This window comes from Ambystoma mexicanum, chromosome 4p (assembly GCF_040938575.1).
Source record: "Ambystoma mexicanum isolate Mex_15411 chromosome 4p, UKY_AmexF1_1, whole genome shotgun sequence".
Classification (NCBI taxonomy): Eukaryota; Metazoa; Chordata; class Amphibia; order Caudata; family Ambystomatidae; genus Ambystoma; species Ambystoma mexicanum.
Window position 1 is genome coordinate 276,807,064 of NC_090927.1, and position 14,913 is coordinate 276,821,976.

The 14,913-nt window shown below is 46.5% G+C and overlaps 1 protein-coding gene across 7 annotated transcripts in view; it reads right to left on the reverse strand.

The window, feature by feature from the left end:
* PLA2G7 (phospholipase A2 group VII) overlaps positions 1-14,913 on the reverse strand; it is a 314,769-nt gene that overhangs the window by 96,391 nt on the left and 203,465 nt on the right. For all 7 annotated transcript variants that reach the window (XM_069605817.1, XM_069605818.1, XM_069605815.1 and 4 more), the window contains exon 7: positions 12,119-12,232. In XM_069605817.1, the coding sequence (XP_069461918.1) occupies positions 12,119-12,232 (114 nt within the window). The remainder of the gene's footprint in view (positions 1-12,118; positions 12,233-14,913) is intronic.

Below are 14,913 nucleotides of genomic sequence, written 5' to 3' on the forward strand. Positions count from 1 at the left end.
CTTTCCAAGTCTCTACGAAGCCTCGTAAGTAGCTGCGGATAGTTTTTCCCATATAGCTGTTCCACTCGATGTGTGAGTGTTATTCCCAGGTATTTAATGCCGCCCTCTGCTATCTTGAGGTTTAGTGCTTTGGCTTCTCTCGCTATCTCCCCCCGGTCTCCCGCCAGTATTAAAATTTCTGATTTGTTCCTATTAATTTTTAAGCCTGAGATGGCCCCGAAGTCTTCTAGCTCCCCTATCACTGCCGCCAATGCTCGAGCCGGCTCTTCTAATGCTAACAACATATCATCAGCATATGCGGTTACCTTGTGTTGTGTGCCTGCCATGTCTATCCCTTTAATATGTGTAGCTTCTCTTAATTTCAGTAGCAGGGGTTCTAGAAAGATAGCGTATAATAGTGGGGAGAGTGGGCATCCCTGTTTAGTTCCACGTGATGTGTACCCTTTCCGTGACCTCCCCATTGATGGCCACTGTACAGGTTGGGGCGTTATAGTTCGCTCTTATTCTTGCAATGAAGTTCTCCCCAAATCCCATGAAGCGCAGGGTTCTAAACAGCATGGACCATTCCACCCGGTCGAAAGCTTTCTCTGCATCTACTGCAAGTAGAATAGCCGGGGTTTGTTTTATGCCAATTTTTTCCACCAGGTGAGTGATCCTTCTAAGGTTGTCATGGGTTTGTCTTCCTGGGATAAAGCCCGGTTGGTCTAGGTGTATTATCTTCAGGAGAAGAGGGGAGAGTCTGGTGGCTAATATCTTAGTGTATATTTTTGCGTCAATGTTTATTAGGGAGATTGGTCTTTATGAAGCCGGGTTTGAAGAGTCTTTCCCTGGTTTGTGAAATACTATGACCTTCGCTTCGTTCATTGTTGGGGTCACATTGCCACTATCTTTAAATGAGTTGAGGAGTCTGGTTAGGACAGGGATTAACATATCCGCATATGTTTTATAAAATGGGGCCGTGAAGCCATCCGCACCTGGAGCTTTATTTATTGGAAGGTCATTTATTGCTTTTTTAACTTCTTCTTCTCTAATAGGGTCCTCTAAGGCCTGCCTGTCTGCTTCTGAGATTTGTGGGAGGGTGAGGGTTTTCAGATATGTGTCCTGTGCGTCTGCCTCCGGGTGATCTGTGGAGTACAGTTTCTGGTAGTATTCTCTGAACACTTCCCCTATGTCTTGTGTGCGCGTGAGGTGTTTTCCTGTCGTGTCTGTGATGCTTTTGATCGTTATGTCCTTTTGTTTTGCGCGGAGTTGTCGCGCTAGTAGCCCATCTGCTTTTTTGCTTTTATATAGTACCTTTGTCTTAGGTATAGCAGGTTCCTTTCCGCCCCTTTAGTGCGTAACATTTCTAGTTGGCCTTGTGCATGTCTAAGCGTCTTCTTCAGATGTCTAGAAGGCTGTGCCACTATTTTCCCTTGCAGTTCTGTTATTGATCTTTCCAGTTCCTTTTCCCACATATACCTCTGTTTCTCCTTCGAGAATTTCAGTGCCATTATCTTCCCGCGGATCACCGCTTTAAACACCTCCCAGACCGTGGTCATAGATACTTCCCTAGTGTCATTTTGTGTGAAATATTCTTCCATCATTTCCCTTATTGCTTCCCCCGTAACTGGGTCTTTGATTATGTCCTCCGGTAACCTCCACCTCCATAGACCATTAGATTTCCCCGGGAGTTTCAAATCGAGCCACAGTGGTGCGTGGTCTGAGAGTGCGATTGCCCCCATTTCCAACCCCTGGATCTTTCCCATAAGCCCCACTGAAGCCCAAAAGTAGTCAATTCTTGACATGGAGTTGTGCACATGCGAAAAGTATGTATACCCTCTTTGCTCCCCCTTCAATTCCTTCCACACATCATTTAGGGCTAGTTGTTCCATTTGTTGCTTCAGGCGTTTCGACTGGGCCCCTTGGCCATGTACGCTACCCGTGCTTCTGTCCAGTTTTGGGTCCCATGCCAGATTCAGGGCTCCCCCCAGAATCACCTCCCCCTTTGCGAATGATTCAAGTTTTCCCAGTGTATCTCTCAGAAAGCCATCCTGTCCTACATTAGGCGCGTATACTGACGCGAGAGTGAACCGCTGCCCCTCCAATACCACGTTAGCAAACGCATACCTTCCCTCCTTATCTGTAATGGCATCCTCCAGTTTTGCGTCCCATCCATCCCTCACTGCTATAAGCACCCCTGATCTTTTTTCTGTGGTATTCGCCTGGGCCCAAATCTTGAATCCCCTTACTCGGGTTTTGTGTTTGTCCTTTACTCTGATATGGGTTTCCTGGAGGAGCAGGAGGTCCGCCCCTTCCCTTTTGAGTAGTCTCTCCAACTTCACCCTTTTCGTGGGATGATTCATCCCCTTTATGTTATAGGCTAGAATGCGGACCTTCCCCATTTAGTAAGGCACTTGTATATTGTCGTTGGAATCCCTTGCTTTGGCGCTGCCTTTATTTTTGTGTCCCCTTTCCCGTGTCCCTTCCCCATAAACTCCCCCCTCCCAACTATTAACCATAAACCAAACAATTTGCCCCCGAGCAGGGCGAGGGTTCCTATTGATGCCAGGGCGTTGCACCCACAGCTCCCTGCCCTTCATCCTCTCGGGGGAAAGTTTTGTGGGGGATTCTAAACCCCACCTTGCGGTTCAACCTTACCGGATTCCAAGCCGATGAGGCCCCCCGCGCCGCCGTCTCTGTCTCTCATGTAGCGTTTCTTGTTCTCACCTTCCCCCTCGCTGGTGCTTTGCTTGTTACCGCAAGGGTGCCACGGGATTCCATTTCTCTTTTTCCCATCAAGACATCTTCCTACGGCCTTCTCTTCCCGTGATTGGCCTTTTTTGTTTGATCGTTTCCCAACCTTTGCTCCCCACTCGACATTGCTTGATCCGCTTCCTCCCCTTCGTCCTGGAGCCCCATTATGTTGAGGCCCTCCTCCCAGGTGGTCGCTCTTCGCGGTTTCCCCTCCCATGTGAAGGTCAGCCCTGATATAGTTGAATTTCTTGTCCGTTCATCCTGATGTGATCCATTTCTCTGGCCTTCCTCAGTATCTGCTCTTTTTGTGGGTATGAGGATAAAGCCACCAAAATGTCTCGTGGTCTTTCCCCCGGTGCTCCGGATCTTTTTGGTCCGACCCTGTGGACCCTGTCCACTCCGATCGTATCTGTCTCCGATGCTTCCAGAATGTCTCTAAACACCTCCTTCACCGCAGTCTTTAGGTCTTTGTCCAATATTGTTTCTGCCATATTTTTGATGCGAATGTTGGAGCGTCTGGAGCGGTTCTCTAAATCCTCGCATTGTATCTCCAGGTTATGGGTAAGTCTCACCAGGTGTTCCTGGGTTTCGTTAGCCTGTTGCGTTTCTTCCTCGACCTCCTGGAGCGTTCTTTCCAATATGTCTGTTCGCTCCTCCAATTTAGCCACGTCTACCCTGAGGTCTTGCACCGCCTGTTTCATGTAGTTCTTCATCGTCGTGAACTGTTCCTGAACTGAAGACATGAATTTTTCTTGCAGCTCCTGGAACCATGATTGCATGTCGTCCCTTGAGGGTAGGTGCTGGGGGTTCGTCGGCGACATGCCTTCGCCTTGTCGGTTGTCCTGCGGCTTCCCTTTCGCTTGGGGCGGATTGTCCGCTGACCACAGTTGTAGTATGTTTGCTTCTTGCCTTGAGGTCTGTGGGGTCTGTTGGGAAGCTGTGTTCTTGTTTTTTGCCCTTGACATGTTCCGTTAGGTTGCCAGGGTGTGCGTGGGCTCCTGTATTGCCCCTGTGAGCTGTGAAATATTCCACCTTAGGCTCCTTCGGATGAATGCTGCTGGGGTGTTATGGGACTCTCCCGTCCGAGGAGTCCGCTACGGTTGGGGCCTGCTTGGGTGGGCCCTTTCTTCTGTGAGTGTAGCTCCCTTACAAATCAGGGTTACCAGTTTAGACCGCCGGGAGTTTCCGCACAGGTCTCGACATTTTGGTGGGGTCTCCCTGCTCCCTGATGCAGAGTCCCCCTTGTCCCCTTGCCGTGTCCGCTATGGCGCCTTTCATGCTGCCGGTGGGCTCTGTGCTCTATGCCCCTCTACGGGTTACTGTCTCTGCGCCGCTTCTTTATGAGACCATAAAGGGGGGGGGGCCTGTGCCCGATTCCACTCCGCCTCTGCGCTCACTCACCACCGGGGACCGTTTCCCGCCAGCTTTCACCTCTCGTGTCCTCACCGGCTCCGTGGAGCCCGCACCGAGCGGGGGGCTCTCGTCTTCCTTCCGCGCAGTATGCGCGCTTCCCTCGGCGGGTGCGTGTGCATCAGCTGCCCCACGCTCTGTGGGCTTCTTATCTGGTGCGGCTCCGTGTATAGGCAGCGGGCCCGCGCCCCGAGTGTCCGGGACTGGGTGTCTTCGATGGGGGGGGGGGGGGGGGGTAGGGGCCGGTGCGCCTGCTCCACCGTCCTCGGTATGTGCCGCTTCTAATTTCGTTCCCCCGTGGGGGGGATGCCTCAGCAGAGTGCCGGGAGGGTGGGAGGACACCCCAGTCTCTCCGTCTCCCCCTCCTGCTTCTGTGTGCGGCTTGCCCTCCTCCGGCGATCCGCTGTGGTTGCCGGCTCGGTAGGTTGGAGTTCCCGATGGGGGAGGGGCGGACGCTGCTGCGCTAGGTTTCTCGAAGTTCCCTGCACCCCGATGGTCTTGCTACCGGATCGAAGGCTTCAGGAGGCGTAGGGGGGGCAGTCTGCTCGCCGATCACTCGTTCCGCTGCTCCAATGTGCTATTTTTCAGCGGCCCGGGGAGAGCGCGGCTTAGACGCGGCTCATCACCCCAGCGGCCATCTTGGAATCCCTGGCGGCCATCTTGGAATCCCTATTATTATTAATAATTCTTAAAATTAAGATTAGTAACTTTATCAAAAATGATGATACATTCGTGACATATAACCAGATTTCAGTCTAGACCGGGGCTCCCATAAATCTATATTTCTTCTTGTGGCATGTTGCTACAATGAAATATGGAATATATGTTATGTTACAGGTATTTATAGAGCGCACGTTCACCACAAGGGCACCTTGGTGCTGGGATGCAAAACCAGGGCGCATAGCTACAAGTCTAGAAGAGCAAGGTTTTTAGCACACGCCGTAACTGGAGGTGATTAGTTCATGCACACAGGAAACTCATTCCATAAGGTACCTGCCGCGACCAAGAAGGCCTGACCTCCCAGACGGGATCTCTGGAATTTTTGGGATAGTAACCAGATTTGCCCCTTCTGACCGTAAGGACCTAATGGGGATATATGGCCTGAATTTGTCCTGGAGAAATTCAGCCCCCAGCCCATAATACGCCCGATGTACAAGGCACAAGGCCTTAAATGTAACACTTTGCCATGGGGAGCCAGTGTAGCGCCCGGATCACTGGACTAATTTGGCCACCATATGGCAGTCCGTTGCCACTATGGTTGCCATATTCATATTAGTTTGCGGCAGGTAGAGAGCATTGCAATAGTCAATATGGCTTGAAATTAAGGAGGCCACCACCTGAGGACGGAGGTCCTCTGTGGAATAAAAGACATGATCTTGTGAAGTAGCTTCAGTACGTAGAAGCCCATCTTACAGAGCAAGCTAACTTGTCCAGCCATTGAAAGTGTGGATGACAGTACGACTCCCAGGTTTTTGACCGATACAACCAGAGGGGGAAGATTACCCAGAGCTGATAGCCAGAACGCTGGGGCCGACACAGAAGTCCCAGCAGAAAGTCCCACCACCATCACCTCAGTCTTATCCCTATTTAGTTTAAGCCAGTTGCTGTCCATCCAGCTCTTCAAGATCTAACCGTACCAAAATCTGTGTGTCATCTGCATATGCGTAGCATCTGAAGCCGCTGGAGCTGGAGCGGATGGAGACCAACTAGTGACTGGACATGAAGGTTACATAACATAGGGGACAAGGCTGAGCCTTGAGGGACACAACAGCATAGGGTGGGAGACTGAGAGAGAAAAGGAGGGAGGGAAAGTGACTGACCATGACACGCTAGAAAAGAGGAGGGCCAGGCCGGTTCCCGAGAGCCCTGCTATGTCCAGGCGGGACAGCAGATGGAGTGGTCAACCGTATCAAATGCTGCTGATAGATCAAGAAGTATCAGTGCACCTACTCCACCCTGATCTGCCAACATCGCCAGGTCCTCTACAGCCAGCATCAGAATACTCTTGGTTCCCTGTCCTGGTCGGAATCCAGACTGGAATGGGTCAAGGCCGTTAGCGTGCTCAAGGTAGGAAGAAAGAAGGAGGGACATCAGGGATTCTAATACTTTCGTGAAGAAAGGAAGAAGTGAAATAGGGCAGTAATTAGCTAAAACCGCAGGATCTAGCAGAGGTGTCTTCAAGACAGGAAGCACAATGGCTTGTTTCAACTCAGCGGGGAAGATTCCCTGCTGAAAAGAACGATTGACTGTGGCCGTCACCAGAGTAATACTCTGGGGAGAATGTTTTGCAATACTGCCACTGGCATAGGGTTAGAAGGAGCAGCCAATTTCAATGTTGTAATTTCTTTTAGCACACCCGCCGATGAAAAACTGGGAAATTCCGACCTGGAATGGGAAGGTCTGGTGTTAAATCGACTCTATCCATAGGTGGCCTGTCCGAGCAGTTGCTCTGAATAAGGTCACGAATACCGATCACCTTAGTAATGAAAAGTAGGCAAAAGAATCACACAAATGACTTAACCACTGAGAAAAGCTCTTTTGACTGATTAAGAGCCATCTTAACTTTCCCGGTAAAGAAAGACTGTTTAGCGGCTTTGATTGGATTATAATTGTGAGTCATCTTCTGGAACCAAACCTTTTCCTGTATATCGTAGTTTTGTCGCCATATCCGTTCTGCCTGCCTTACCTTTAGGTGAACGGTTTTCAGCTCTGTCGAAAACCAAGGAGCAGAGGGATTTTTCTGCAGATGGAGAAGGTTGAGTGGAGCTACAGTGTCTGCCACTTCGAGAAGCGTCTGCGTCAAGTGGACAAGTCGGGTACAGGCAACAGATTGCATTTATCGGCCATTAAAAAAGGCCAGTGCCGTTAGATTCCCCCTTCGCCAGTTCCGGCGCGCTATGCCCATAGGGCCAGGCATTGGTGGGCATTAGACTTTCACCATGCGGAATGAAAGAAGATAGTGATTAGACCAAATCACCGGGCTGGGGTCAATTTGAAGATGGTAATTTGCTGAAAAGATGAGATTAAGAATGCGCCCAACTTGTGGGTGGGCTCTACAACCATATGGCTTAAGCTTGACTGCTGGCCAGTAGGATTAAATGTTAAGTCTATCACCATGCTGTAAGACATCAAAAAACGACTAATGGGTCATGGCAATGAGATTCCTCCTTTGGAGACAACAGAACAATGGTCTCAAAAATCCTAAATCGGCGCTGCATAAGTGAGTCCCTAAATTGAACAGACATGCTTCCCCTGAAGGAAAATACTGCCATTACATCAGTCAGTTTTCATCTATAAACTAAGGATACAGTCTGGTGAAAGTGAAAGGATGCACCAGAAGGCCATCATCTCAGCCTCTGCTAATATTTCTCATCAAGTTTTTACAAGGAAACTGAATTTCACCAAGACATTTCCTTGCTGGATGTTTGTCTATGACTGGGCGGCTTTTAAAGTCGTGGTGGTTGTCTTTGATAGGGGTGATCATAGGAAGCAAGCTCCAGATACCAGACCGTTTAACTGAAAACTGCCTGAATCTCGAAAAGGAAAGAGCATCAAGACTAATGACATTGAGTTCATTGAAAGTGTTCACATCTAGACCTTCTAGTTTTTCCAGCACAAGTCGTCACTTGATATTAAAGTGATCATCGGATGCATTGAAGGAACACAGTTATTTCTGCCTCAAAGGGACAATAGGCCAAAGAGCTATTTTCTTGTCCACAAGGGCAGAAATATGCAAAGTATTCATCTGTCATCACAGTAAGAGGGGTCTGATGAACCACTACTACTGTACCCTGCAGTTTAGAGAAGTTATGAAACGGATGATTGCATTTCTGAGTCCTTGCATGAAAAAAAGTTGGTGCACTCCAAGACGTTTATACAGCAAGCTGCTTAATAGTTTTCACCTGTAAGGGCACCTACAGCTCTACTTGCAGGAGGTGCAATACCTAGAGTTTTAGTTACCCATTAGGTCGGTGCCTAAGAAAATAGACAGGTGGGAGGTATGGAACTCACACCCTCCTGACCAGAAGCTCACTACAACAGTCATGGCCTTCAAACCATTCTTTGCACAGCAAGACTTTCCTACTAGTGTGCCTTTATATGCTTGAACCTGCCTCTTACGCTTGTCTATGCCTCTGTTATTGCATACAAAAAATACTGATGCCCCTTTAGGAGGAGGCCTTTTTTAATCTTGAAATAAGTTAGGATAATGGATTTCAGTTTGGACGTAGCTATACGGGTTTTTTCATGGCTTTGCTGCAGATCACAACTCTGATAAAACCTTGGCAGTCCCTTCTCAGTTTATGACACCTTTGGCAAATCCATGTTAGGGCATTTTGAGCCACTGTCGAGGTTGAAGCAGAAGTCTTCTTTCTCCAACATGCCTGAAGATGGCTCAGAATGGCCAGTTACTATGGCAGTGGGCCCTTCGCAGAGCGATTCCGGCACTACCAAAAGGAGCTCTTAAGAGGCAATTCAGTGGTGAACTGGTCTAAAAATAAAAGGACTAACCCTAAGCATGCTATATTTTGTCTATATTTGGTAAAAATGTGCTTCAAGTACACAAGTGGTACTTATAGTTTCAAAAACACATTGAGGTCAATACCCCACCCACACACAAGTTCCTCAGAAAGGTGTTTGCTTATTTGCGAACACACTGGTTCAGTAGCACAAGGACGGTTTAGGCCCCAATAGGTTTTGTAATATGATATGATACAAGTCATTTATAATGCGCCTGTACACAAGTGTTTCTAGGCGCGACAAGGTTTCTAGGAGTGACATATGAGGTCACTGGCAGCACCCCACTCTGAAAATTGTTCCAGCACCACTGAACAAGGCTGTAGAATGTGCTGTTGCCTTATGACAAGAATTGCTCGTGTGCCTTGCGACGTGACGACACCATCACAAATCTAACGGTTTCCCTGTGGGGCCGAGCAAGCTTCACCGGTCTGCGCCCACGCCCTCCTAAGCGGATTTATGGCCTTTATTGAGCATCAATAGCTGAAGTTTAAAACAGCCTGTGGGACAGAAACCTTAACTGAAGGGCAAAGCAGCGCCCTGGGACAGAAGAACACGAGGCAAGCTTTTGCACTATGTGTACATTCATTGCACATTACTTGCGCCTGCATATATATCTTACAACAGGGATTGAATGGGTTTCACGCTCAAATGTTTACTTTGTATGAAGGTGACAGGCCACACCAGACAACTTCCATTCCCTTCACTGTGCTGCTCTCTACTGAAGGCGGGGGCTGCTTTTCGAGGCGCCTTTGGGTGTGGCTGGGGCAGATGATGCGGTATGACTGTCCGTCTGCGTGTGGTTGGAATGTGGGTGTGGGATTGATTGAATGGGCCGCTAGGTAGTTATGCATAATCCTAGGTGGAGCTATATGTAAAAGTTCACAATCCTGCATTCTGGGGGATATTTGACAAGCCTGGCTATGCGCGATCTACTGCTTGCCTTCCCCCTAATTGTTTCACCGCGAACCAGACACTTAAAACAACTTCACAGAAAACAGCGCTCCCTCCACCACCCGCAGTGCCTATAATGTCTCCTTCAGAGCCCACCCTGCCGAACAACAGGTGCGACAAAAATGTTTAAGTAATTGTAAATATTGAAGTAATTGGAGTTGTGATGGAACGTTTTTGACTGAAAACTCCCACAGAGCCACTGTTCCCTACTGAATTTTGTATTAGGCAATGAAAGCAAGCAATAATAAAACTCCCCTTTTAAAGCTGATTTACAGCGATCAACTATTTATAAGCACTATGCATCTCGTTCACTGAAGTCCTGTTAAAACAAGCATTGGCAAAGCCAACAGTTTTGGCTTGTTATGCACCGCCTTTATAAGCCTAGGTACTCGTACCATTTTGCACCTGCAACCATCAATATCTAGTTAATACTATTTGGCTCCGGCCGAGTGCTTAGGCCAACTATCCGGTATTCAGCCGAATAATACATTTACTGTTCGGTATGCCCCAAGACGAAAATAAAAGAGGCTAGGTCACTGGGAATAAAGATGGACATTACAAGCCAGCGAGGAGGCCACAGGGTAGTTAGCCACTTTTCTACCCAGCCTAACTGCCCTGGTCCATATACAGAGTTGCCACGCTCTCATCCCAGTTCCCCCAACTACTCTGATCACTTGACACAGCTCTCCCCCACTCGATGTTTCCATTGTAGAAGACCATCTTGAGGAACAGACGGTGGAGCTGCCAGAGAAGGATAAACAGAGCAATAAGAGCAGATTACAGAGGAGAAGGATGACGACTGGGGCAGCATCACTGCAAAACCAGTGTTGGCCGACTGTCAGAGAAACCTAGAGAAAGGCAATGCCCCGGCACTGGCAAAGGCAGAGACTCTGTTAAAGGGCAATCTTTTGTTGCTCGAGATCTTTCTGGATAGAGAATCCCAGAATGTTGTAAGGCTGGAAGGAAGAAACTCTGAACTTTTAGTTTCCCTTGAACTTTTATTAAGCCAAAGCACTTGACTAATCCAATTCCCATTGCACTTTATACCATTGCCCTTTATTTTGCCCACTCATTGTAAAGATTTCCTTATGAACCACTTTCAACTTGAGTTTGAGTCTGTCTGACCCTTATTAAAGATATGACAATATATCAAGCAGATTGTTTTGGAAGAGGTAAGCAGGTTGTTGGAGCATCTGCCTAATAAACAATGCCTTCATGTTGAGTTAACAATTTGAGAGGTGGACATGAATCATGCAATTTCTTTTAGTCTTTACTTTGGGGATCAGAGATGTCCGAAATGTAATGCATGAAAGGAGAAAACTAAACAGCCCTTGGTTAACTTCGAGTGTATAGAAGGTTCTTCAAACCAGTATTAGCAAAGTTAGCAGGAAACATGCATGCTGTGAAGCTGTAGCAGAAGGACAGCTACGGAAAAGCTCAACGCTATTTCAGTGAAACATTCAAAACTGAACAACTCAAACCAGGTCCTTTCCAAGTATGAAATTCTATTAGAATTAGAAGTGCAAAGACCTCTGCTCACTTGGGGAAATGTCATTCAACAGAAGTGGGCGAAGGTGGCATCAGCAAACTGTTCTATTCCTTGCTTTGTTCTGCAGCCATCAGTTCATTAAAATAAAGCCTTCCTTGTTCAGGTTTCCTGCTTATGCAGCAAAATAATGTTTTGCTACATAAGTCCTGCAGTCTACATCTCAATTTTGACTTCAGAAAATTAGATACATGGTTCCGCTTTTCGGTCAGAAAACACTTCACACGATAGACCTTCAAGACCCTTCAACATTTTAGTGCACATGGAGAATTGTCAATTTATGAAATGTATGACAGGAGCTACATTCTTCCTTTATTCTGTCTTAAATCTGTGCCCTGCGTATTCAGAAGTGGCTGGTAGTGGTAGCAGTTCAACTAATTAAATTATGCTTTTGTGTTCCTTCATTCTCAGCAACATTAAAGGCTTGCTCTGTTTAACTGATACTGTATGCAGTTTATGGAGACGGCCAGGAAAAGTGCAGCTTGTTCTTGTGGGCCCTTAATGGAGAGATTGACAGGTAGGGTAAAGAGCCATTTGGTGATGCTATGGTTTGAAGATTGAAGGATGCACACAACCCAGAACTACCATACCTTATTTATAAATAGTGTTCCTAATAGTTTTTGCAGTGTAATAGCTCTTAGACTTATCCAATATAATGGTAGTCAATTTATTTACATGGAGGATGAGCTGGCCCTGAATGAATTATTTACAATACACACTTAGGTCAGGAGCCATCTTGTCTAGAACCAGGCAAAGCTTTCTAGCTCTTTCACACACACATTTAGTATTTTACGTCTCCTTCATCAGCTTGAAACCTCTTCGTTAAGAGAAGTAAGTTAGTTTAAGAGCAATGAAAGTCAATACTGTAGACTGCCCCATGGCAAAGGCAAATAAGTCTACGGAAACAGAAAATTGAATATTGATACAGATTTCCAGGATATTCATGTCCTGACTTCTTACCTGCAACGTGCTCCAATTGAAGTTTAAATCCAAAGTATTTGTCACTGGTTTTCCTGCGTTAATATCAAGAATGAGATTTAGCGCTATGACACATTCGTCTCCTCTTTGCAGAACCTAAAAGAAAAACAAGGTAAGGACATCTTGAATTTAAAAGAAAAAAGCATGACAGAATTTCAATTCAAGAAACAAACGTGATCAAGTCATTTTGATTCATATAAGCAATAACTTTGTGACGTGTTTTAAAGAGGTGAATTAGAAAATCACTTAACTCTTGTGTTGTTAAATATGTGTAATTGTTTGCCAGAAACGTTCATCTGGATTTTAGAAAAAATTGGCATTCGGTTCACAAGCTACTGTTGATGTTTTAAAAAGGAGGGTTGCATGTTTATCAGGGTGGGTGCTGGCACTGCTTGTGTGCGATGGTCAGCGGTATGGTAGCATGCAGTCTCTAGACTAGATCCATAAATAACAGGGCAGCTGGAGGAGGGGTTCTGTTTAAAGGAGATCTTCCTTGTGGACAAGTCTGCTCTCTTTCCCTTATGATATCAGTCCCCGCCACTGTCTCCCTTATGATATCATTCCCCGCCACTGTCCCTAGTGTTTATTTTAACAGACTTTGGTTGATGAAAAACCTTTTCCCAGCTGGCTGTAGAAAATAAGAGCCTTTCCTCCATCCAGGGTTACCGGGACGAGGCTGTTGGACTAAAGCCAGTAGATCACATGGGCACAGGCCGGATTAAACAATGGGGCATACAGTAGGATCAGGAGCAGTCATGGGGCGGCTGCCCTACACCCCTGGCCTGAAAATGCGAGGCCCTAAGTACTTTGAAACAGCCATGCTTAACCAGATGAAGTTCAATGGTCATGTGGCCAGTCATCTATAAGAGATCGGTTTAGGGCAGTACAGTTTATTCAGGTGGGTTAATGGGTGGGATGCTGGCTGTCTTGCAAGGAAACTGATTAATCAACTTTTGTTTTAACAGTCAGCGAAAATGTGATGAGTCGTTTAGTGAGGTGAGGTTCAGTTGGCGGTGGTGGTGTGGCATAGAGGCTCGCTGTGTCAATCTTTCTCAGAAATCAACGTGCTAATTGGCTTTCATTTAACATTTGCACAAGTGGAGGTATACATATACAGCCGATACAGGAGCACACATCTGCTAAAAATGGGGTGCACAGCCCAAATGATATGGAAACCATTTAGATAGGAAAATATGTCATTGATTGCCTCTTGTACTGTGGATGACTCTAATAGGCATTGGAAGCCACAACACTAAGTAGATGCCTCCACAGGAGCCAATTGTTCATCAGTATCAAATATCACAGTAATGCCTAGTGTTATGGGTGGGTGAGTGGCTAATGATACATTATATCCAAACAGTAGATCACCCTTCATGTGGGCATTCTAGCACTCGGTATAGGTGACTCAGAAGTTAACTTAACAGGACATTCTTAAAATCTGAAAGGCATTTGTTTGAGGTGTAGTAACAATTTGACACAAATTATTCGAAAGCTTCTTACTTTTGATACAATTCATTTTAAGCAATTATGAAATGTTTGTCTTCTGTACATCTTCCCAAATGGGCTTGATTATATGGTAAAAATGAAACAAAGATTTGAGAAAACATTTTAGAACTAGGATTAAAATAGTAAGTGGATGCTGACTTCCACTAGAAGCAGTCTGCGATAGAATGCCAGTGTGGGATTTTTGCTAAGCAAAATGATAGCTCACTTCCTGAGAGAGAAAATGAGTATGTTGAACAGGCATCACTTTCCAATGTTTTCCCCCCCATCTTAGGTCCAAGCCAATCTGCACCTCGTTTCACACCACGGGCGTTCGTTACTTAGTCCCTTTGGTGTCTCACAACGCAAAGCAGGGTGCTCCCTCTTCGTCAGCGCATATCTACCCTCCGGTTCTCAGGTGCTCATCCTTCGTCTTCCTCCCGTCAGGGAACTCGGAACGAATTGGCAGCCATATTATATCTGCTTCAGGTGGTTGGATCTTGAAATAATAGATTTGGAGGAGCCAGAAACTGTCTCCTGGCTCATCTGGTACGTCAGAAGGAGGAGACAAAACAATAGGGTTTACTGTAAAATTATAAAGAAAATGCGTAACTTTCCCTATCCTAGGCGTTTTTGTACCTAACACAACTAAACTAGGGTGCTAGTCGTCAATGAAGTCCAAAGTAAAAGTCTGTCCTGTGTCCAAAACTAAGATACTGTGACACTACCAATATTACTAAACTAAAAACCAGAAGGACTCCCCCCTTCTCCTGGATTGCTTTTTCAGCAAAGTCCTCCTCAGTGTTAGGGCGAATTCTCTCTTTAAGCTGAATTTCCTAACCTAGCGAGTCCCCCAGCAGCTTTGCTGGATTCTGGAGTTTTTATTTTCTCCTGCCAAGAGTGAGACTCTTTTTCTCCCACTCTTGGACATGATTTATGGTGTTCCTTTGACGGTTAATGTCTTTTATGGGCTATGGGGTTCTTTACTCCATAGGGTCTCATGTGTTTTACTATGTGTGTTACACAGCACCCTCTGTGCAGTAACACAGGGGTGTCATAGTGACACCCCACCATAGACTCCATACCCTGGGACTGACTACTGTCTCCCAGGGCATGTAAAGTCACCATTGGCTTTACTAGTCCCAAATTATGAATAGAAACCAGTACAAACCATCATATTGTGGACGTACTGGCCGGGGCAATTCGATTGCCCCGGGGTCTGTTAGTCGAGGGGGCACATCTCTGTCCCCCCTGATCGAGTTTTGGCTGGTGGCAGTGGATACTACTTTTTATAT